At 43.6% G+C, this 19,997-nt stretch overlaps 2 protein-coding genes across 2 annotated transcripts in view; one reads left to right on the forward strand and one right to left on the reverse strand.

Moving 5' to 3' along the window:
- The window catches only part of CCNT2 (cyclin T2), a 40,025-nt gene extending 27,668 nt beyond the window's left edge, over positions 1 to 12,357 (forward strand). The window contains exons 10-11 of the mRNA XM_069732845.1: positions 7,184 to 7,242; positions 11,877 to 12,357. Of these exons, the coding sequence (XP_069588946.1) occupies positions 7,184 to 7,242; positions 11,877 to 12,005 (188 nt within the window). The 3' untranslated portion in view covers positions 12,006 to 12,357. The remainder of the gene's footprint in view (positions 1 to 7,183; positions 7,243 to 11,876) is intronic.
- The window catches only part of MAP3K19 (mitogen-activated protein kinase kinase kinase 19), a 39,151-nt gene continuing 19,160 nt past the window's right edge, over positions 7 to 19,997 (reverse strand). Inside the window, exons 10-14 of the mRNA XM_069732842.1 lie at positions 17,337 to 17,371; positions 13,555 to 15,615; positions 11,194 to 11,334; positions 10,065 to 10,762; positions 7 to 147 (exon numbers count right to left, since the gene is read on the reverse strand). Coding sequence (XP_069588943.1) covers positions 81 to 147; positions 10,065 to 10,762; positions 11,194 to 11,334; positions 13,555 to 15,615; positions 17,337 to 17,371 — 3,002 coding nt within the window. The 3' untranslated portion in view covers positions 7 to 80. The remainder of the gene's footprint in view (positions 148 to 10,064; positions 10,763 to 11,193; positions 11,335 to 13,554; positions 15,616 to 17,336; positions 17,372 to 19,997) is intronic.

Below are 19,997 nucleotides of genomic sequence, written 5' to 3' on the forward strand. Positions count from 1 at the left end.
ACATTTGTCAATGTCATTAATAATTTTATTTTCTATTTTTACACTTTATTTTGGTTGTGTTGATTCACATGGCACAAAAATTATGATGTCCAGCTAACAAAAGAGTGCTGACGGAGCTGCTCCGCTGATGGTCGCTTCTCCTGATCCCTGCCAAAAAAAAAACCAAATGCATAATTTTAGCTTTGATCTCAGAGTAAAGTATAATTCCAGTCTACAAGGCGACTTCCCTGGATGACTGCGATGGTCGAGGTTGCGTTGCAGCACTTCCCCCATTTACACTTTTCATGTGACCCCCCCCCCCCCAAGTTGCTTTGCATTTACTTCCTGAGTATTTTTTTTTTTTCTTGTAGTGGTATTGTTTATTTTTTTATTTTTATTTTTTTAAAGCTCCTATACAATGTAGCCTCATTGTACTACATATTGCTCTTGTACCACGTCATCACTGGTAATGATCGGCGAAGCTGAATGCTCTTTGCCCTACGCAGCCGAGAGATGGTCAAGCAAGTGGCTTCTACCAACCAGTACCACGGACAGTGTATTTATTCTGAAGGCTCCTGTATTCATGCACAGGTTTTTGTGTTTTGCAGTGCATGTCCAGGATATTTACATTAATAGGCTATCCTTTAGTATCGGATCGGTAGCGGTGCGACACCTGATACCCCCCTGCGGGGTCAGCTGTTTTCATCCCTTCCGGAAGTGATGGGTTGTAGAGCAGACCTGCAAAGCTCCGTCAACTGTATAGTGGCTGCAGGGGGGTACTACAAAGCTCCTTCAACTGTATAGTGGCTGCAGCGGGGTATTACAAAGCTCCTTCAACTGTATAGTGGCTGCAGCGGGGTATTACAAAGCTCCTTCAACTGTATAGTGGCTGCAGCGGGGTATTGCAAAGCTCCGTCAACTGTAGTGGCTGCAGCGGGGTATTGCAAAGCTCCGTCAACTGTAGTGGCCTCAGCAGGGTACTACAAAGCTCCGTCAACTGTTTAGTGGCTGCAGTGGGGTATTACAAAGCTCCGTCAACTATATAGTGGCTGCAGCGGGGTACTACAAAGCTCCGTCTACTGTACAGTGGCCGCAGCGGAGTATTACAAAGCTCCGTCAACTGTATAGAGGCTGCAGCGGGGTACTACAAAGCTCCGTCAACTGTATAGTGGCTGCAGCGGGGTACTGCAGACTAGAGTTGAGCGAATTTGTTCAGATTCGGACGCCGAATCTGAATTTGCCATATTTGTACCCTATTCGTGCTGAATGTGTTTTTGTTGATCGGTTCCGAACAGATTCGGTAATTTCTATTCCCATTGTTTCTAATGGTGTTCGGTTGTGTTCGATGAATATTGCAAAAATAATATTCGCTGCTGATCGTATTCAGAACAAATTCGAACAAATTTGCTCAACTCTACTGCAGACCCACCCATGGTTATTCCAATAGAGCCGGATGTGCAGTTCCCCAGTTGATTGAGCCCTGCAGTTCCACTCTGCAACCTATTCAGGATGGAATGAGAACAGTTCGTCCGTGGGGTGCCACCTGCTGCGCCCCACTGATCTGATATTGATAACCTATTTTAAAAGTAGGCCATCAATACAAAGTACTTTCTAATGTTCACCAAATCGGTCACTAATATTTTTACTGTTTTGCTTATGCCATAAGTTTGGAGGTAGTCCTACTGCCAGGACCTCCGCGAATAAAACAGTGCTGCTTTAACCTGCAGAGCAGCGCTCCTGGTCTCCTAGCTAGAGGGTATCTAAGCTAAGCCCATATTGAGAGCCCTATATGTTCAGGATCAGTTATGCTCCTTGAGGTCGGACCCCCATCTGTTATTTATGTTTAGGTTTTTTTTTTTTTAAGTTCCTATACAATGTAGCCTCACTGTACTACTTATTGCTCTTGTACCACGTCATCACTGGTAATGATCGGCGAAGCTGAATGCTCTTTGCGCTACACAGCGGAGAGATGGTCAGGTGAGTGGCTTCTACCAACCAGTACCACGGACAGCGTATGTATTCTGAAGGCTCCTGTATTCATGCACAGGTTTTTGTGTTTTGCAGTGCATGTCCAGGATATTTATATTAATGGGCTATCCTTTAATATCATATCGGTAGCATTGCGACACCCTGTACCCCCTGCGGGGTCAGCTGTTCTCCTCCCTTCCAGAAGTGATGGGTTGTGGAGCAGAACTGCAGAGCTCCGTCAACTGTATAGTGGCCGCAGCGGGGTACTACAAAGCTCCGTCAACTGTATAGTGCCTGCAGCGGGGTACTACAAAGCTCCGTCAACTGCAGCTGTATAGTGGCTGCAGCGGAGTACTACAAAGCTCTGTCAACTGTATAGTGGCCGCAGCGGAGTACTACAAAGCTCTGTACTGTATAGTGGTCGCAGTGGAGTACTACAAAGCTCCGGCAACTGTATAGTGGCTGCAGCGGAGTACTACAAAGCTCCGTCAACTGTATAGTGGCCGCAGCGGGGTACTACAAAGCTCCGTCAACTGTATAGTGGCTGCAGCGGAGTACTACAAAGCTCCGTCAACTGTATAGTGGCTGCAGCGGAGTACTACAAAGCTCCGTCAACTGTATAGTGGCTGCAGCGGGGTACTACAAAGCTCCGTCAACTGCAGCTGTTTAGTGGCTGCAGCGGAGTACTACAAAGCTCTGTCAACTGTATAGTGGCCGCAGCGGAGTACTACAAAGCTCTGTACTGTATAGTGGTCGCAGCGGAGTACTACAAAGCTCCGTCAACTGTATAGTCGCAGCGAAGTACTGCAAAGCTCCGTCAACTGTATAGTGGCTGCAGCGGGGTACTGCAAAACTCCCATCAACTGTATAGTGGCCGCAGTGGGGTATTACAAAGCTCCGTCAACTATAGTGGTGGCTGCAGCGGGTTACTACAAAGCTCCGACAACTGTACAGAGGCTGCAGCGGAGTACTGCAAAGCTCCGTAAACTGTACAGAGGCTGCAGCGGGGTACTACAAAGCTCCGTAAACTGTATAGTGGCTGCAGCGGGGTATTACAAAGCTCTGTCAGCTATATAGTGGCTGCAGCAGGATATTACAAAGCTCCGTCAACTGTATAGTGGCTGGAGCGGGGTACTGCAGACTAGAGTTGAACGAATTTGTTCGGATTCGGACGCCGAATCTGAATTTGCCATATTTGTACCCTATTCATGCTGAATGTGTTTTTGTTGATCGGTTCTGAACATTTTCGGTAATTTCTATTCCCATTGATTCTAATGATGATCGGCTGTGTTCGATGAATATTGCAAAAACAATATTCGCTGCCAATCGTATTCGGAACAAATTCGCTCAACTCTACTGCGGACCCACCCATAGTCATTCCAATAGAGCCTGATGTGCAGTTCTCCAGTTGATTGAGCCCTGCAGTTCTACTCTGCAACCTATTCAGGATGGAATGAGAACAGTTCGTCCGTGGGGTGCCACCTGCTGCGCCCCACTGATCTGATATTGATAACCTATTTTAAAAGTAGGCCATCAATACAAAGTACTTTCTAATGTTCACCAAATCGGTCAGTAATATTTTTACTGTTTTGCTTATGCCATAACTTTGGAGGTAGTCCTACTGCCAAGACCTCCGCCAATACGGAGAATACAACAGTGCTGCTTTAACCTGCAGAGCAGCGCTCCTGGTCTCCTAGCTAGAGGGTATCTAAGCTAAGCCCATATTGAGAGCCCTATATGTTCAGGATCAGTTATGCTCCTTGAGGTCGGACCCCCATCTATGTTATCACAAATCCTATTGATTAATGGAGCAATGACCGCTTAGACCTCTACGGTTTGGAGCGTCTCCTCAAGGGGGAATATTAGTGTGGATAAACCATTCTCCATAACTTAGGGCATGCTCAGTAATGGCACAAATAAAAAAGAAAATTGACTCTAGCAAATTTTTAATGTGGGCAATATTGGGTGCTAACATGAATACTGATTGACCTGGGGCGCAGGCCACGGAAGAGGAAAAAGATCAAAATTGACTTATTAATTTTCTTTCTAGTTGCATGTAGTCATAAATCCTCCCACAGAAACTGTGCAGGGTAGCTATCGGAAAATGACATACACATTTTTTACAATTTTCTGGCATTTTTTCTCTTTAAAAAAAAATAAAATAGAAATCTTGCAATTCTCAGATCGACCACTGGGGCATCTTTAGCACATTAGCCACAATGAACAGCCTCTGACCCTAAACTGCGCCACTCATGTCCAAGGAGAGCCTATCCTTAATTATGTGAATGGGGCTAAGCTGCAATAACAGATAAAGACCATGGGGAAAAATGCTGATTATATATTTAAAAAAAAATAATACAATATTCCCCCCCCCAATTTGGGACCCCTAGTTATATTAGCCTGAAGGACATACATTTTTGGATTCGCTGTGTGTGTCTTATTGGTAATACTTTTACTAATGATTATTCCAAAATCTCAACATTTTAATTTTTTTTTTTTTTTTTTTTTTTTAAATAATGCCAATTTAATAACTAAAAAAATCTGTAGTTTTCGCTGGTATCATTTTTGGGCAAATACAACTTTTTTTAATCATGTTTTGTTCAATCTTTTTGTACCAAGGATGCATTAAAAATTATTAAATCTGGAATTATTTTCTATTTATATTTTTCTTATGTTCAATCCGCAGCATAGTGAACGTGTTAACTTTTTATTCTACAGTTTGATACATTAACGGTGATACTAAATATACATAAATATTTCTCTTTAGAGTTTTTCTTATTTTTTTTCCCCCAGGTACGAGGGCTTGTTTTGTGTATCAAGCTTTTATTTTTAATATGTACCATTCTGAAGTCTTTTAAATCACTTTTTACTTATATTTTGTTTGTACATGATAAACCTAAAAAGTAATCTAGCCATTGCTCTATTTATTAATTTTTGCGCCATTCATTGCTCGGGTAAAATAAGGAACTAGTTTTATAATGTGAGTCCTTACGGATAAGGCAATAACAACATTTTTTTTTTTTTTTTAGTTAAGACATTGTTTTTGTTTTCCAAACAAAGTTTTTAATTGCTTTTACATTTGGGATTTTATTTTCTTTTTTACTTTACTTTTGGCATTTTTTGTTTTAATATTTTGTTTTCTTTATGATCCTTAATTTTTGCTGAACAACTTATGCTAAGTAAATATTTTATCCAGCCTGTCAGTGTTCGACTGACCGCTATCCTACCTGAATTTTTCAGCAGACCCGGAGGCCACTGATAAGTCTCAGGCTGACATGGTAGCCAGCGTTCTTATGGAGGAAATAATCGGACGTGTGCATGGCCGATAGTGCAATTCGATGTTTTGTCGGATCACACTCGGACCGATAATACGGTTGTCTGCGCTGGCCCTTATCCTGTATTTTTCACCAGTTTTCCCCTCTGAAGGCCCTATCTCTATAATTTTCAGTTGTCTCTGAGCTAGTGGGATGAGACAAGCTGCTATGATGATATCTCCCATAGACAGACATAAGGGATCCTGCTCCCCTGTCTCTCTAGCACATGTTCAGAATAAGCTGTCCCTTGTGTATAGGAGGAATATCCCTATTTCCGGACTTTATTATATGATCTGTATCCTGCAGTTTTCCGGGCTCCAGTTAAGTCTCTGCTTCTGTCTCCCTGCAGCTCCTTCCCTCTGCTTTTTGCATAGACCTCAGTAGGCAGCAGCAGTAATCTAATCCCTCAGTAAAGGCGGATCTGAGGAGGTTTTGAGCGTTGTGTGAGTGGAGGAAAGAAGCTGATTTCTTACGATATATTCCAAAGTTTCTCTTAAGCACTCATACTATTGATTTTATTAAAAGAAAAATTTACTAAAAAAAAAAAAAGTTTTATGTTTGCAGCGAATGTGAAATACTCTCAGCCGCAAGACATGCAGAGATTGCCTGTTTGTTAGGACAGCCGCGAGACATGCAGGGATTGCCTGTTAGGACAGCCGTGAGACATGCAGGGATTGCCTGTTTATTAGGACAGCCGCGAGACATGCAGAGATTGCCTGTTTGTTAGGACAGCCACGAGACATGCAGGGATTGCCTGTTTGTTAGGACAGCCGCGAGACATGCAGGGATTGCCTGTTTGTTAGGACAGCCGCGAGACATGCAGGGATTGCCTGTTTGTTAGGACAGCCGCGAGACATGCAGGGATTGCCTGTTTGTTAGGACAGCCGCGAGACATGCAGAGATTGCCTGTTTGTTAGGACAGCCGCGAGACATGCAGAGATTGCCTGTTTGTTAGGACAGCCGCGAGACATGCAGGGATTGCCTGTTTGTTAGGACAGCCGCGAGACATGCAGGGATTGCCTGTTTGTTAGGACAGCCGCGAGAAATGCAGGGATTGCCTGTTTGTTAGGACAGCCGCGAGACATGCAGAGATTGCCTGTTTGTTAGGACAGCCGCGAGACATGCAGGGATTGCCTGTTAGGACAGCCGCGAGACATGCAGGGATTGCCTGTTTGTTAGGACAGCCGCGAGACATGCAGAGATTGCCTGTTTGTTAGGACAGCCGCGAGACATGCAGGGATTGCCTGTTTGTTAGGACAGCCGCGAGACATGCAGGGATTGTCTGTTAGGACAGCCGCGAGACATGCAGGGATTGCCTGTTTGTTAGGACAGCCGCGAGACATGCAGGGATTGTCTGTTAGGACAGCCGCGAGACATGCAGGGATTGTCTGTTTGTTAGGACAGCCGCGAGACATGAAGCTGTGGGGAATTGAACCTAGTATTCGAGCACGCCGACGATACTTTACCACCCGAGCATGCTCGCTCATTGCTATTAATTAAACCTCTGAAATGGGTGGAATAAGACTGTGAGCCCCTCTGGGGTCAGGGACCTGATTTGCAGACTGTTTGGTGTGTCACTCGCTCTCTTGTACACTTTTCGCAGCCCAGCGCGTTTCCATCACTTTCTCTGGTGGTATAGGAATATAGAAGTCCAAGCTGTGACTTTACGCTGGTGTATACCTTGCCGAGCTAAAAAATAAATGATCTATAAGAAGTGACTGTCTAATGCTGCACTTACTTAAGGGTAATAATGTGCGGGCTGGCTGTATGTCCCGGCCGCCAACTCTGGCTCTTGGGGTAAAGTCTCTGCTCTGATCTTTACTGAAATCACTATGGGAAACGTTTTTTGGGGGGAAATTGTTCATCTCCACTGATCGTCTGGTCAACGGCTTTAATAATCCCTAATATTTTTTTCCCCTTAGATTATCTTGAAGTGTTTGATCCCCTGTCCTCCATGATGCTTCCTCCGCCATTACTCCCGGTAAGTATTGCCCCTCCATAGGATGATTAAACGTTGCACAGAAGTTGAAGCTTAATGTGAACACTCACGTTTAAAAAAAAAAAATATATATATATATATATATATACATACATACATACATACATACATACATACATACATACATACAGTGGGGCAAAAAAGTATTTAGTCAGTCAGCAATAGTGCAAGTTCCACCACTTAAAAAGATGAGAGGCGTCTGTAATTTACATCATAGGTAGACCTCAACTATGGGAGACAAACTGAGAGAAAAAAATCCAGAAAATCACATTGTCTGTTTTTTTTATCATTTTATTTGCATAGTATGGTGGAAAATAAGTATTTGGTCAGAAACAAAATTTCATCTCAATACTTTGTAATATATCCTTTGTTGGCAATGACAGAGGTCAAACGTTTTCTGTAAGTCTTCACAAGGTTGCCACACACTGTTGTTGGTATGTTGGCCCATTCCTCCATGCAGATCTCCTCTAGAGCAGTGATGTTTTCGGCTTTTCGCTTGGCAACACGTGCTTTCAACTCCCTCCAAAGGTTTTCTATAGGGTTGAGATCTGGAGACTGGCTAGGCCACTCCAGGACCTTGAAATGCTTCTTACGAAGCCACTCCTTCGTTGCCCTGGCGGTGTGCTTTGGATCATTGTCATGTTGAAAGACCCAGCCACGTTTCATCTTCAATGCCCTTGCTGATGGAAGGAGGTTTGCACTCAAAATCTCACGATACATGGCCCCATTCATTCTTTCATGTACCCGGATCAGTCGTCCTGGCCCCTTTGCAGAGAAACAGCCCCAAAGCATGATGTTTCCACCACCATGCTTTACAGTAGGTATGGTGTTTGATGGATGCAACTCAGTATTCTTTTTCCTCCAAACACGACAAGTTGTGTTTCTACCAAACAGTTCCAGTTTGGTTTCATCAGACCATAGGACATTCTCCCAAAACTCCTCTGGATCATCCAAATGCTCTCTAGCAAACTTCAGACGGGCCCGGACATGTACTGGCTTAAGCAGTGGGACACGTCTGGCACTGCAGGATCTGAGTCCATGGTGGCGTAGTGTGTTACTTATGGTAGGCCTTGTTACATTGGTCCCAGCTCTCTGCAGTTCATTCACTAGGTCCCCCCGCGTGGTTCTGTGATTTTTGCTCACCGTTCTTGTGATCATTCTGACCCCACGGGGTGGGATTTTGCGTGGAGCCCCAGATCGAGGGAGATTATCAGTGGTCTTGTATGTCTTCCATTTTCTAATTATTGCTCCCACTGTTGATTTCTTCACTCCAAGCTGGTTGGCTATTGCAGATTCAGTCTTCCCAGCCTGGTGCAGGGCTACAATTTTGTTTCTGGTGTCCTTTGACAGCTCTTTGGTCTTCACCATAGTGGAGTTTGGAGTCAGACTGTTTGAGGGTGTGCACAGGTGTCTTTTTATACTGATAACAAGTTTAAACAGGTGCCATTACTACAGGTAATGAGTGGAGGAAAGAGGAGACTCTTAAAGAAGAAGTTACAGGTCTGTGAGAGCCAGAAATCTTGATTGTTTGTTTCTGACCAAATACTTATTTTCCACTATAATATGCAAATAAAATGATAAAAAAACAGACAATGTGATTTTCTGGATTTTTTTTTCTCAGTTTGTCTCCCATAGTTGAGGTCTACCTATGATGTAAATTACAGACGCCTCTCATCTTTTTAAGTGGTGGAACTTGCACTATTGCTGACTGACTAAATACTTTTTTGCCCCACTGTATTTTTTTTATTTTTTTTTGGGGGGGGGCATAAATAAAACCAAATCACCCATAAGGGATCGTGAGGCCAACTAAAAATTAGTTTAGATGTTTTATACTGAAATTAAATCAATGTACTAATTTACTGCTGATTTTGAAAGCCGCATTGACTTCCGGATTGGGGCCACTACCTTTTGGGGCCACTTCTCCTCCACTGCCCTCTCTGCTGGTGATGTGGGGGCTTCTTCTGCGCCATGGCCAAATTACAAAAGCCGAATCGGGCTGATCTAGCTAATAAATGGAGCCAGACAGCCCTCTTCATACACAAGATCGGGGGAGGCTTTCTTCTGTATCACATGGAGCTGGATAAAATGTGGGAGCGATGTTGAAATTTGGATTTAAGGGCAGATATAATAGGTACAGTATAGTAACAAGTTAATTTCACACCAAAACCCCTCTTTATTTCACTGGACAATGCCCATTAGATCTAACACACAAAAGGTTTAGGCTGTCTTGATATCACGTTTTACCCTTGTCATCAGCGGCTCTGTCGGGGGCTTACGTCTGAAGCCCTTGAAAACTGAATTCTGACGTTTGCACTCTTGGGACTGTTGACTGTAATGATGTAGTGGCGGAGCCACTGTGTGCACTGTCGGACATCATTTTCAGCTGTATCCGCCTCTTAGAGGCAGGCTTGAAGATGTGGCAGACACAGCCGAAAATAATGTCTGACAGCACACGGTGACTCCATCTCCATCATTACAGTCAATGGCCCTTCAGTACAAATGTCCGATTCCTGTTTTCAGTTTTCCAGGACTTGACGTAAGCCCCGATGGAGCAGCTGATGTGAAGGGAAGCCACAATATGAACACAGCCTAATCCAACACCATTCACTGCTGCATCAGTAGGGGAGAGGCGTCAATCGGCCACTTGCCCGGTCTCTCACATGTCCTTCAGGCATTTTGCACCAGTCTTAATACGAGTGCACAATGCGGGTGAAGGCGACAAGGCTACCAAGTGGTAGGTTGCTCCTCTCCAAGGACATCGATCAGCCGCATGCTCTGCCTTGAAATCTAATCGTCTTACGTACCTGGTTAAGCACAGGTTGACAAACGCTCTTGCTCTCCTAGAGAAGTGATCTGGCAGGGTTGGCATAAGTCCCTTCTCTACACCAATATAGAACATGGCCGCCATCCTCTCCATGTGAGCCAGGGGTGGTTTTCCAGTCGCCATTTCAAATACTGTGCATCCAATACTCCAAATATCTGACTTCTCCCCATGTCCAGACTCGCTAATCACTTCTGGTGCCATCCAGTATGGCGTACCATGCATGGACTGGAGCAACTCTCCATGGGTCCCATTTATGCTGAGGCCATTGAGCCGTTTTGCACAACCAAAATCGATGAGTTTTATGACCCCGTTTGGCATCAGCATGACGTTGTTCCCTTTGATGTCTCTGTGCACCACTCTGTTCTTGTGCAAGTAGGCGATGCCCTGCAAGATGTGGCTTGTGTATCTGCTGATCACCACTTCTTGCAGCGGACCGAAATGACGTAAAATGCTGGATATAGAGCCTCCGGGGACATATTCCATGAAGATTGTCACCACCGTCTCGTCAAAGGATGTTCCCAAGTATCCGACTATATTGATGTGCTTCAGTGTTTTTAACAAGTCCACCTCCTCTTGCAACTTCTTATATTCCTTTTCGGCCACCGCGGGTTCTGAGCCATGTAACGTCACCTGCTTTGCAGCAATGAGCTCTCCTTGACTTGTGAGACCACGGTAGACCTAGAGCCAAACCATAAAACACTAGTTACACCCTGCACCTGGTATTTGGACCTCTGTCATGGCACAAGTCATGGGCGTGATTACTGGGGTAGCCGACAAAGCAGCTGCTGTATGGTCCGACATTTAAGTGGGACCCATTCCCAATGAGATAAATGGTGCAGATAATGATGGATGATGCAAATGGCCCCCATAGTTGCTCTGCGGGTGCAATACATTTTGCATTATTCCTGTGCCAAGGCATCATTGTGATGGCTATTATTTGGAAATTATAGCTCACGGGGGCTTCTAACATTTCTTCCCATACGATGAGTCTGGAGCTGAATTTGGCTCTCGGGGTAAGGTTGGGACCCCTAGATAAAAGCAATACTATAACTTCTAGTAAGATTTTCCTAGTAATTGCATACACTCCACAGTCGCGTGTCAGACATTACCGTGCCGTACGCCCCTCTCCCCAGCACTTCTCCTTTGATCCAGTGGATTGAGCGCTCGTGGTGCAGTCCTGAGTGATTGGCAGTCGGGTGGGAGTTGTTGAGGTCTGATTTTTGGTCCTTCAGACTTGGATTTGTAATAACCTAAAAGTAGAATATTATCTTGTCAATCAATATCCCACAACAAAGAGGAGGATAAAAATAATGTAACATTTCGATGCAGTTCTCGCCGTTTGGTGTATGCAGCTCTTTTCCAGACCTATGTATCTGCATGGCAACAGGACAAGGAGTAATGACTGCAGGATCAGATTGCTGTAGAGTTTGTAGTTTTACTATTGGTCTACAGACCCTGCAAGACTAATACAATTATATTGTCTTTCAATGATCTCCTGGTTTTCTCTTCTGGCGGGGAACGTCCGGTGACTGCGCAGACTTCTGTCCGAGCCAATCAGTAGCCTCTGATTGGCTGCATCGGTCACAAAATGTCCCTTGCCGGAAGAGGATGTCGGGAGAACCTCAGTGGCGACACAGGCAGCAGTGTGGTGGTCTGGTTGATCTTTTTTTTGTTGTTGTTAATTCATAGTTTTTATATTATGTCGATGTCTGTGGTTGTAGATCTTTTAAAGATTTTTTTGTTTTCATTGATTTTACATTTTTACTTATTTGTTTGTTCCTCTTTTTTTTAGCTGATTTGCACAGAAAGTTTCGATGGTAGCGAATCGCTTGCCATCCCAATGGAAGGACACAAATCAAACCTGGAACACTACCTCAGCATGGAAAGCCATAATTACTCCCACCAGCATGGACTACACTGATCAGAGTTTTGGATTTTATTTTAATTTTTTGCTTTTTTTTTTTTTATCCATTTATTAAGTCCAAAGAAAGACATTTGTGCGGCTAATTTATTTTTTTATATGCTTTCGACAGTCCTTGGAAGAAATAGAAGAAAAAAAAAAGAAGTACCGTTCAGTTACATTGCAGGTCGGACTGGGGGGGGGGAAATGCAAGAAACTGTATGTTTGTCTCAGGTTTTTTTCGGAACTGGTAACTTAAGGTACATATAATGTATATCCGTACTGGCGCAAGGGCCAGGATATGTGATCTAATATGTAAAATATCGCTGAGAAAATAATAACTGAAAAAAATAAATAAGATTCAGGGTACGGTCATCTTGCTTGTATTGGTCTGCTAGTGCACTCCTTGAAATAGCCTTTTTTGTGATTTATTTTTGTTTGTTTGTTTTCCATTAACCCTTTAATTCATCCACATCCAATTAATTCCGCTTGGTGACTACTGGATCTTTCTTATAATAAAAGATGACAAATTGCAGACCTATTCATTTTACCCCTCATTCCTTTGAATCATCACAGCATCGACATTATCTCATTTGTTTTGTTCCGCACGTTATTGTAGTCCACCACGTTAGCTAATGGCATGGGGAGGTAAAAAACAAAAACAAAAAAAAAACAATCATGCACCATCACAATCTGTTGCACGGATCCAAATTGAATAGCTTGAATTCTGCCAGACTGCGCAAAGCCATCTCCTTCCTCTGGACCATGGACACGTTAGTACAAGCTCAGGTGGTGGTGGGTTGTAGACCCCAGACTGTGACATTCAGAAATCCAGTATCGGCAACATTTTCGCATCCATACTCCTCCCTCGCACGGCTTCTAAACTAGGGTTCTATTATATTCTATGTTTTGGTTTAGTCTGACGCTTGCAATGAGCCTACGTGGGGTGCGTGTGTAATCCCTGGAGCCACAGGCACTGGGTGTACCGCCAAATGGTGCCTTCCTACAATATGATTTTATGTAGTCCTCCTCTAAAAAGCAATACTTTGAAATCCGGTATCTATTACACCTTGCCACAAATGGTTTTTCTGTAGGTTTCTTACAAAATTCGACAGGGAAAAAAAATCAGTCATATGGCAGTACAGGTGATAGGCGAGGGTGCTTGGATATATCGTATTATCCAAGCATGCCCGGGTGTCATTCGAGTGTCTTCGGTGTGCCGAGTAATATGTTCAAGTTCCCGCGGCTGCATCTTTTGCGGCTGTTAGGCAATCCTTGCATGTGTTGCGTCTGTCTAATGGGCAATCCCGGCATTTGTTGCACAGGAGAACAGCCACGAATTAAGTCGCTGCGGGGACTCGATCATATTACTTGAGCACGCGCGCTCATGCTCTATATCCGGGCATAGTCTCTCATCATTAATTTTTGTGGTTGCTGTATAGCAGTTACACTCAAGCCTGTATTATGGTAAGATGCATGAGAATGTGAGACTCTGTACTCAAATTTTAAGTACGGTATTTATTCTAAGTCTTTGACTATAAACTCTGACTCTAAAAAAACAACCACTTACCTGCGATTGATCGGTGTGCCCATCATCAGCTTGGTGCTCACGAAAGGTTGTACTATGGTCGCCATCTTTTCTGTCATCCACGACTGAACCAGTGAATTCTTCACTAATAATTAAGTTTTCCAGACAAGAAATAAGTTCGGCAGTTAGATGTTCACTGCCTACATAACTATGACACTCTTGGGTAGAATATGTAAAATCTGCATTGTTTTTAGTCTCCGTTGATGATCCTTTTTTACAACGGTCATCATGAACCCAATCCTCCAAGGCTTCAACTTTTGGGGTTCTCAACATCTCTACAGCTCGTGGTGAACTTCCAGTTTTCGGATCCTCTCCTTGGCAGCTGTTGTCGATGAGACTATTGTGCTGTTGAACACTGATCTCTTTTAGAAGACCTTGAACTACATTTTCAGGTTTATTGGATTCCATATTGATAGACCTTCTCTCCAGTTCTCTCAACATTTTAAGGTTTTCTTTGATGGTTTCATGAATGGTGATCGAGTTTTCTAAAGTGGCTTCCTTGATTGTGGGTAACTCAAAGATCGGATGCTTGGAGTCCATCTCATACGAAGGAAGTACAACATGGTCTTCCTCTTGTTTTTCAGTCTTAATTTCCCAGTCCACACCAGAAATTATGATAATGTTCTCTGTTTTGCTTTCTACTTTCTCCAACTTTGATGCTGATTTTTGGCGGCGATGGCTCGCAGCGGATGGACTCTTCTTGCCCTTTGCTTTAGTTCTTTTGGATCTTGCACTGTTGTCTCTTGAGGAACTTGAACGAGAACTTTTTGAGGAACAACTCCTAGTGGAAGAAGCGGAGTTGGTTTCTCTACCAGAGTTGGAAGCATTGACAAAGACAGAAGGTGGGAACATTTGATACATGACCGGACCAGCGCCTTGTTGTGATGTTATCTCCAAAAACATATCACTGTATTTTATATCTTGGAAATCATGGGAAGACTTTGATCTTGGCAAAATAGAAGTATTACTTGGAGAGTTTATTTGCTTCTGTGAGTAAATCGAGAGTTGGGTTTGAGATCGTTCGATATTTCTGTTTGAACTTCCTTGTGCAGAACCGACAACTCTTTTGGACACTTTCGAAGATGATGGCACCGATGAATATACCAGAGTTGGTAAAGGAACGCTTTTCCCATTGCATCGATTGCTGTTGGACAGAGGTCTTTGTTGTTTTGTGTTATCGGGAGCAGACATGATTCTGGTCTTTCTGCTTTTTTTAGTCTTTTCGTTCTCCTTTTGGGCAAGAATATTAAAACTGTGGTTCACGTTATGCAGTAGAGAGCCAGGCTTTGTTTTTCGTTTTGTAAAAAGAGGTTTGCTTGGGGAAGAGGAAATCTCTATCTCGGGCTCCTGCTCAGAAAATGTGATGTGAACAAACGGTATGAGACTTGTTCTGGGTGTCCTTGAGAGGTCGATGGTTTTGAGCTTGGATTTCTTCTTGGTGTCATCAGTGGTTGGTGTAGCTGTTCCCAAATTTTCTTCAGTTGTCTTGTTTTTGCCGTGTTTCTCCAGTTCTGTTTCTTCTCTTGTGCATGGCGGATCGTCCATCGCGCTCGCTTGGTTTTTCCTGAAGCTTTCATGTAATTGTAAGTGCTCAATGTGTAGAGATCCATCTGCCTCTACGCAGTTTGATTGTGCTTTGTCATTAGTATGCAGCAACGTTTTCGAGCCTCGGCAGCTTATGTGTATTCTTGCTATTTCCCCATTCTCCGTAGCCTCTCCTCTTCCAGATCCAGTCCTGCCTCTGTCCTCTGCATTTTTTGATGTGTGATCTTCCCTAGAACTTTGCTGATTTTCAGAACTAATGCAACTCTCCAAACTTATCTGCACCATCTCTCTGGACAAGACTAGGTCTTCTGCGTCTTGCATCGATTTCTGAAGCTTCAGCTCATTAGGAATCTTTTCACTTCTCAAATCTGCAAGGTGGTCAGAAGGTAGAGCTGTACTTGATCTAGTGGCTTCTTTGTGCCTTGAAATGATCTTTGACAAAGGTCTGAGTTTGGCAGGGATTGGAGATCGAAAGGAAGGTGTCAGTGGTGGAAAAGTCTAAAGTAGAAGAAAAATTCAGAACATTTCAAACGGTCTCAGAAAATAAGTCTTTAAATATAAATGCATCAGAACCTCCTTTCTTTTACAGCTCACTGTTCAGCTTTACTGTGTAAACCGATACATGGTCAGCAGAGTTATCTCGTTAAAAGCTAGAAATTTAATGACCGCTTAATTCTGCAGCTCTATAAAGTATATTAACACAATCGTCATAGACAGCTCCCATGTCACTTCTTAGTCTTTGTGCTCAATATTTCTTCTGTATATTAATCTGAAGTTTGCAGCTGCCTTAAACCCTTCACGACATATGCCGTATATGTATGGCGCAAGTCTCAAGTGGATGTATGGAGCAAGCTGTGAATTGCGCTAACAATCGTGGTGGAGCCGTTCTACTCCCACGATTGTTAACCTGTCAATCTGACAGCTGCATTTAACACAGGCCAGCATGGGTGTGCATCTTCCCTCTCCCCATCAGCGTGTCGGTTATGTGCTCACGGGTCGCCGATGGGTTGCTTATGATATCCTGGGGTCAGCTGTTGACCCCTGTGCCTGTTATTATGGATCTCGCTTGTAACCCTACCTGTGGCCAGGCTCCAAAGGAAACCGTGATTTCTGCTATATGCAGCGATGCTGTCACATCTCTGTATATAACACAACCGATTAGACAATCGCATCTTCAAGTTCCGTAAGGAGGCTAACAACAACAGTGAAAAGTATAAAAAAAATAAAAGTAAAAATAAATTTTAAAAGTTCAAATTGTCCACCTTTTCCCCCATTGAAAATAAATACATTTTTTTTATATATGTGGTACTGCCACATTCAGAAAAGTACTATCTATCAAAATATAAAAACTACTAACCCGATCAGTAAACACTTTAAACAGAAAAAATTCAAGAACGACAAAAATTACTTTTTCTTTTTTTGGTTGCCGCAATTCCACAAAAAAAACACTATAACAAGCGATCAAAAAGTCGCATCTGTTCCAAAATGATATTACTAAAAATGTCGTCTAGCCCTGCAAAAAATAAGCTATCATACAGCTTTATCAGCAGAAAAATAAAAATGTTAAGAGTCTCGGAAAATTGTGACAACCCCAAAAAATTTGGGGGCAAATTTCAGCTTGTGTTTGTTTTTTACCCTCACCACTAAAACAATAAAATTGGACATGTTCAGTACACTATGTGGCTAAATGAAATGCTGTCATTCAAAAGTACAACTCGTCCCGCAAAAAAACAAAACAAAAAAACAAGCCCTCAAAGGTCTACGTGAACAGAAAAATAAATGAGTTATGGCTCTGGGAGGAAGAAACGGAAACGCAAAAATGGAATTTGGCCCCGTCGTGAAGGGGTTGAAACATACAACCATTGTCGGTATCTGTGCAGGTAAACCATAAAGGAAGTGTATGCCTCCAGTATGGCCGCCCTATAAACAATATTTATAGAGGCAAAAATGCTTTTTTCTTTGACAGATTCCATTATAAAGAGATCGGTTTTCTTTCAGGAATAATCTGTTACCTTGAACGAACAACGTAACGTGTCTGACCTGTTGATAACCCAACATCTACTGGATGGAACACTGAAGGGTCTCCATACATACAAGGTCACAGGGAACTACCGGTATGTAATGTTTGGCAACTTTACAGTGTAAACGTGTACAAACATCGTACGAGACTTAGATGTGGCGTCCGCAGTCAACACATCGCTGTATGTAAGGAAACTTACCTTGCTCTCCCTAGAAGTTTCTGCTGAACCCAACCCTTAAAGACAAAAGAAAAGCATTAAGATTGGAAGTATAACCTGTCAAGTGAAGGCTGCCATGTGGCTTTCTGTATCTCGGCGCAGGGTTGCTCTCGCTTTTTCCTTTTCTGCTGTACCGTGTTAATAATAATATAATAATAATAATTTTTATTTATATAGCGCCAACATATTCCGCAGCGCTTTACAAATTATAGAGGGGACTTGTACATACAATAGACATTACAGCATAACAGAAATACAGTTCAAAACAGATACCAAGAGGAGTGAGGGCCCTGCTCGTAAGCTTACAAACTATGAGGAAAAGGGGAGACACGAGAGGTGGATGGTAACAATTGCTATAGTTATTCGGACCAGGCTTGGGTGTTCATGTAAAGCTGCATGAACCAGTTAATTAATTTTTTTTTTTTTTTTAATATAGGCCACACAGGGATCGTTAGGTTAATGCATTGAGGCGGTAGGCCAGTCTGAACAAAAGAGTTTTTAGGGCACGCTTAAAACTGTGGGGATTGGGGATTAATCGTATTATCCTAGGTAGTGCATTCCAAAGAATCGGCGCAGCACGTGTAAAGTCTTGGAGACGGGAGTGGGAGGTTCTGATTATTGAGGATGCTAACCTGAGGTCATCAGCGGAGCGGAGGGCACGGGTAGGGTGGTAGACTGAGACCAGAGAGGAGATGTAGGGTGGTGCTGAGCCATGGAGTGCTTTGTGGATGAGGGTAGTAGTTTTGTACTGGATTCTTGAGTGGATGGGTAACCAGTGTAATGACTGGCACAAGGTAGAGGCATCGGTGTAACGGTTGGTGAGGAATATGATCCTGGCAGCAGCATTCAGGACAGATTGGAGCGGGGAGAGTTTGGTAAGAGGGAGGCCGATTAGTAGAGAGTTACAATAGTCCAGACGAGAATGAATAAGTGAAACAGTAAGAGTTTTTGCAGAGTCGAAAGTAAGAAAAGGGCGAATTCTAGAAATGTTTTTGAGATGCAGGTAAGAAGAGCGAGCCAGTGATCGGATGTGGGGGGTGAATGAAAGGTCAGAATCAAGGATGACCCCAAGGCAGCGGGCATGTTGCTTTGGAGTAATGGTGGAACCGCAAACGGAGATGGCAATGTCAGGCAAAGGTAGGTTAGTAGAGGGAGAAAACACGAGGAGTTCAGTTTTTGACAGGTTTAGTTTCAGATAGAGGGAGGACATGATGCTAGAGACAGCGGTAAGACAATCACTGGTGTTTTCTAATAAGGCAGGCGTGAGATCAGGAGAAGAAGTGTATAGTTGGGTGTCGTCAGCATAGAGATGGTACTGGAAGCCAAATCTACTGATTGTTTGTCCAATAGGGGCAGTATACAAAGAGAAGAGGAGGGGGCCTAGGACTGATCCTTGAGGAACCCCAACAGTAAGGGGAAGGTGAGAGGAGGAGGAACCAGCGAAACATACAGTGAAGGATCGGTCAGAGAGATAGGAGGAGAACCAGGAGAGAACGGTGTCCTTGAGGCCGATGGAGCGGAGCATAGTGAGGAGGAGCTGATGATCCACAGTATCAAATGCTGCAGAGAGATCCAAGAGAATTAGCATGGAGTAGTGACCATTAGATTTAGCTGTTAGTAGGTCATTAGAGACTTTAGTGAGGGCAGTTTCAGTAGAGTGTAAAGAGCGGAAACCAGATTGAAGAGGGTCGAGAAGAGAGTTATCTGAGAGATAGCGGGTAAGACGGGAGTGGACCAGGCGTTCGAGGAGTTTAGAGATGAAGGGAAGATTAGAGACAGGTCTATAATTAGCGGCACAGTTTTGGTCGAGGGATGGTTTTTTAAGTAATGGATGTATGATGGCATGCTTAAATGAGGAGGGAAAAATACCGGAAGTGAGGGAAAGGTTGAATATTTTAGTTAGGTGAGAGGTGACAGCCGGGGAAAGGGACTGGAGGAAATGTGACGGAATGGGGTCACTGGTGCAAGTGGTCGGGCGAGAAGATGCAAGGAGCCTGCTTACTTCTTCTTCTGTAACTGGTTCAAAGTCAGAGAGTGAACTAGATGCAGTGGGGGAGGGAGGACAGTGCATGGTATGAAGAGATTGGGAGATGATTTCCTGTCGAATATGGTCAATTTTTTCTTTGAAGTAATTGGCCAGATTGTCAGCACGGAGATCCGTGGTTGGGGCCTGCGCTCTTGGGTTGAGTAGGGACTGGAACGTGTCAAAGAGACGTTTAGGGTTATTGGACAGGGAGGTGATGAGGGTGTTGAAGTAGGTTTGTTTGGAGAGGTGAAGGGCAGAATTGTATGTCTTTAGCATGAACTTATAATGGATGAAATCTTCGGGTAGATTAGATTTTCTCCACAGACGTTCTGCGCACCTGGAGCACCGCTGCAGGAAACGTGTTTGCAGCGTGTGCCACGGTTGTTGCCGTCTGTGCCGAGTTGTTTTATGTATAGGAGGAGCAGCTTCATCCAGGGCACTTTGCAGGGTTTCATTGTAATGCTTCAGAGCAGAATCAGGACATGAGATGGAGGAGATTGGGGCCAATGAGGACTGCAAGTTCTTCATAAGTTCCTGGGTGTTAATGGCCTGTATGTTTCTATAAGTGTGGAAAGTGGGGGTGACCTGAGCGGGATGGCAGTTCTTGATAGAGAATG

Source organism: Ranitomeya imitator, chromosome 7 (genome assembly GCF_032444005.1).
Source record: "Ranitomeya imitator isolate aRanImi1 chromosome 7, aRanImi1.pri, whole genome shotgun sequence".
Lineage (NCBI taxonomy): Eukaryota > Metazoa > Chordata > Amphibia > Anura > Dendrobatidae > Ranitomeya > Ranitomeya imitator.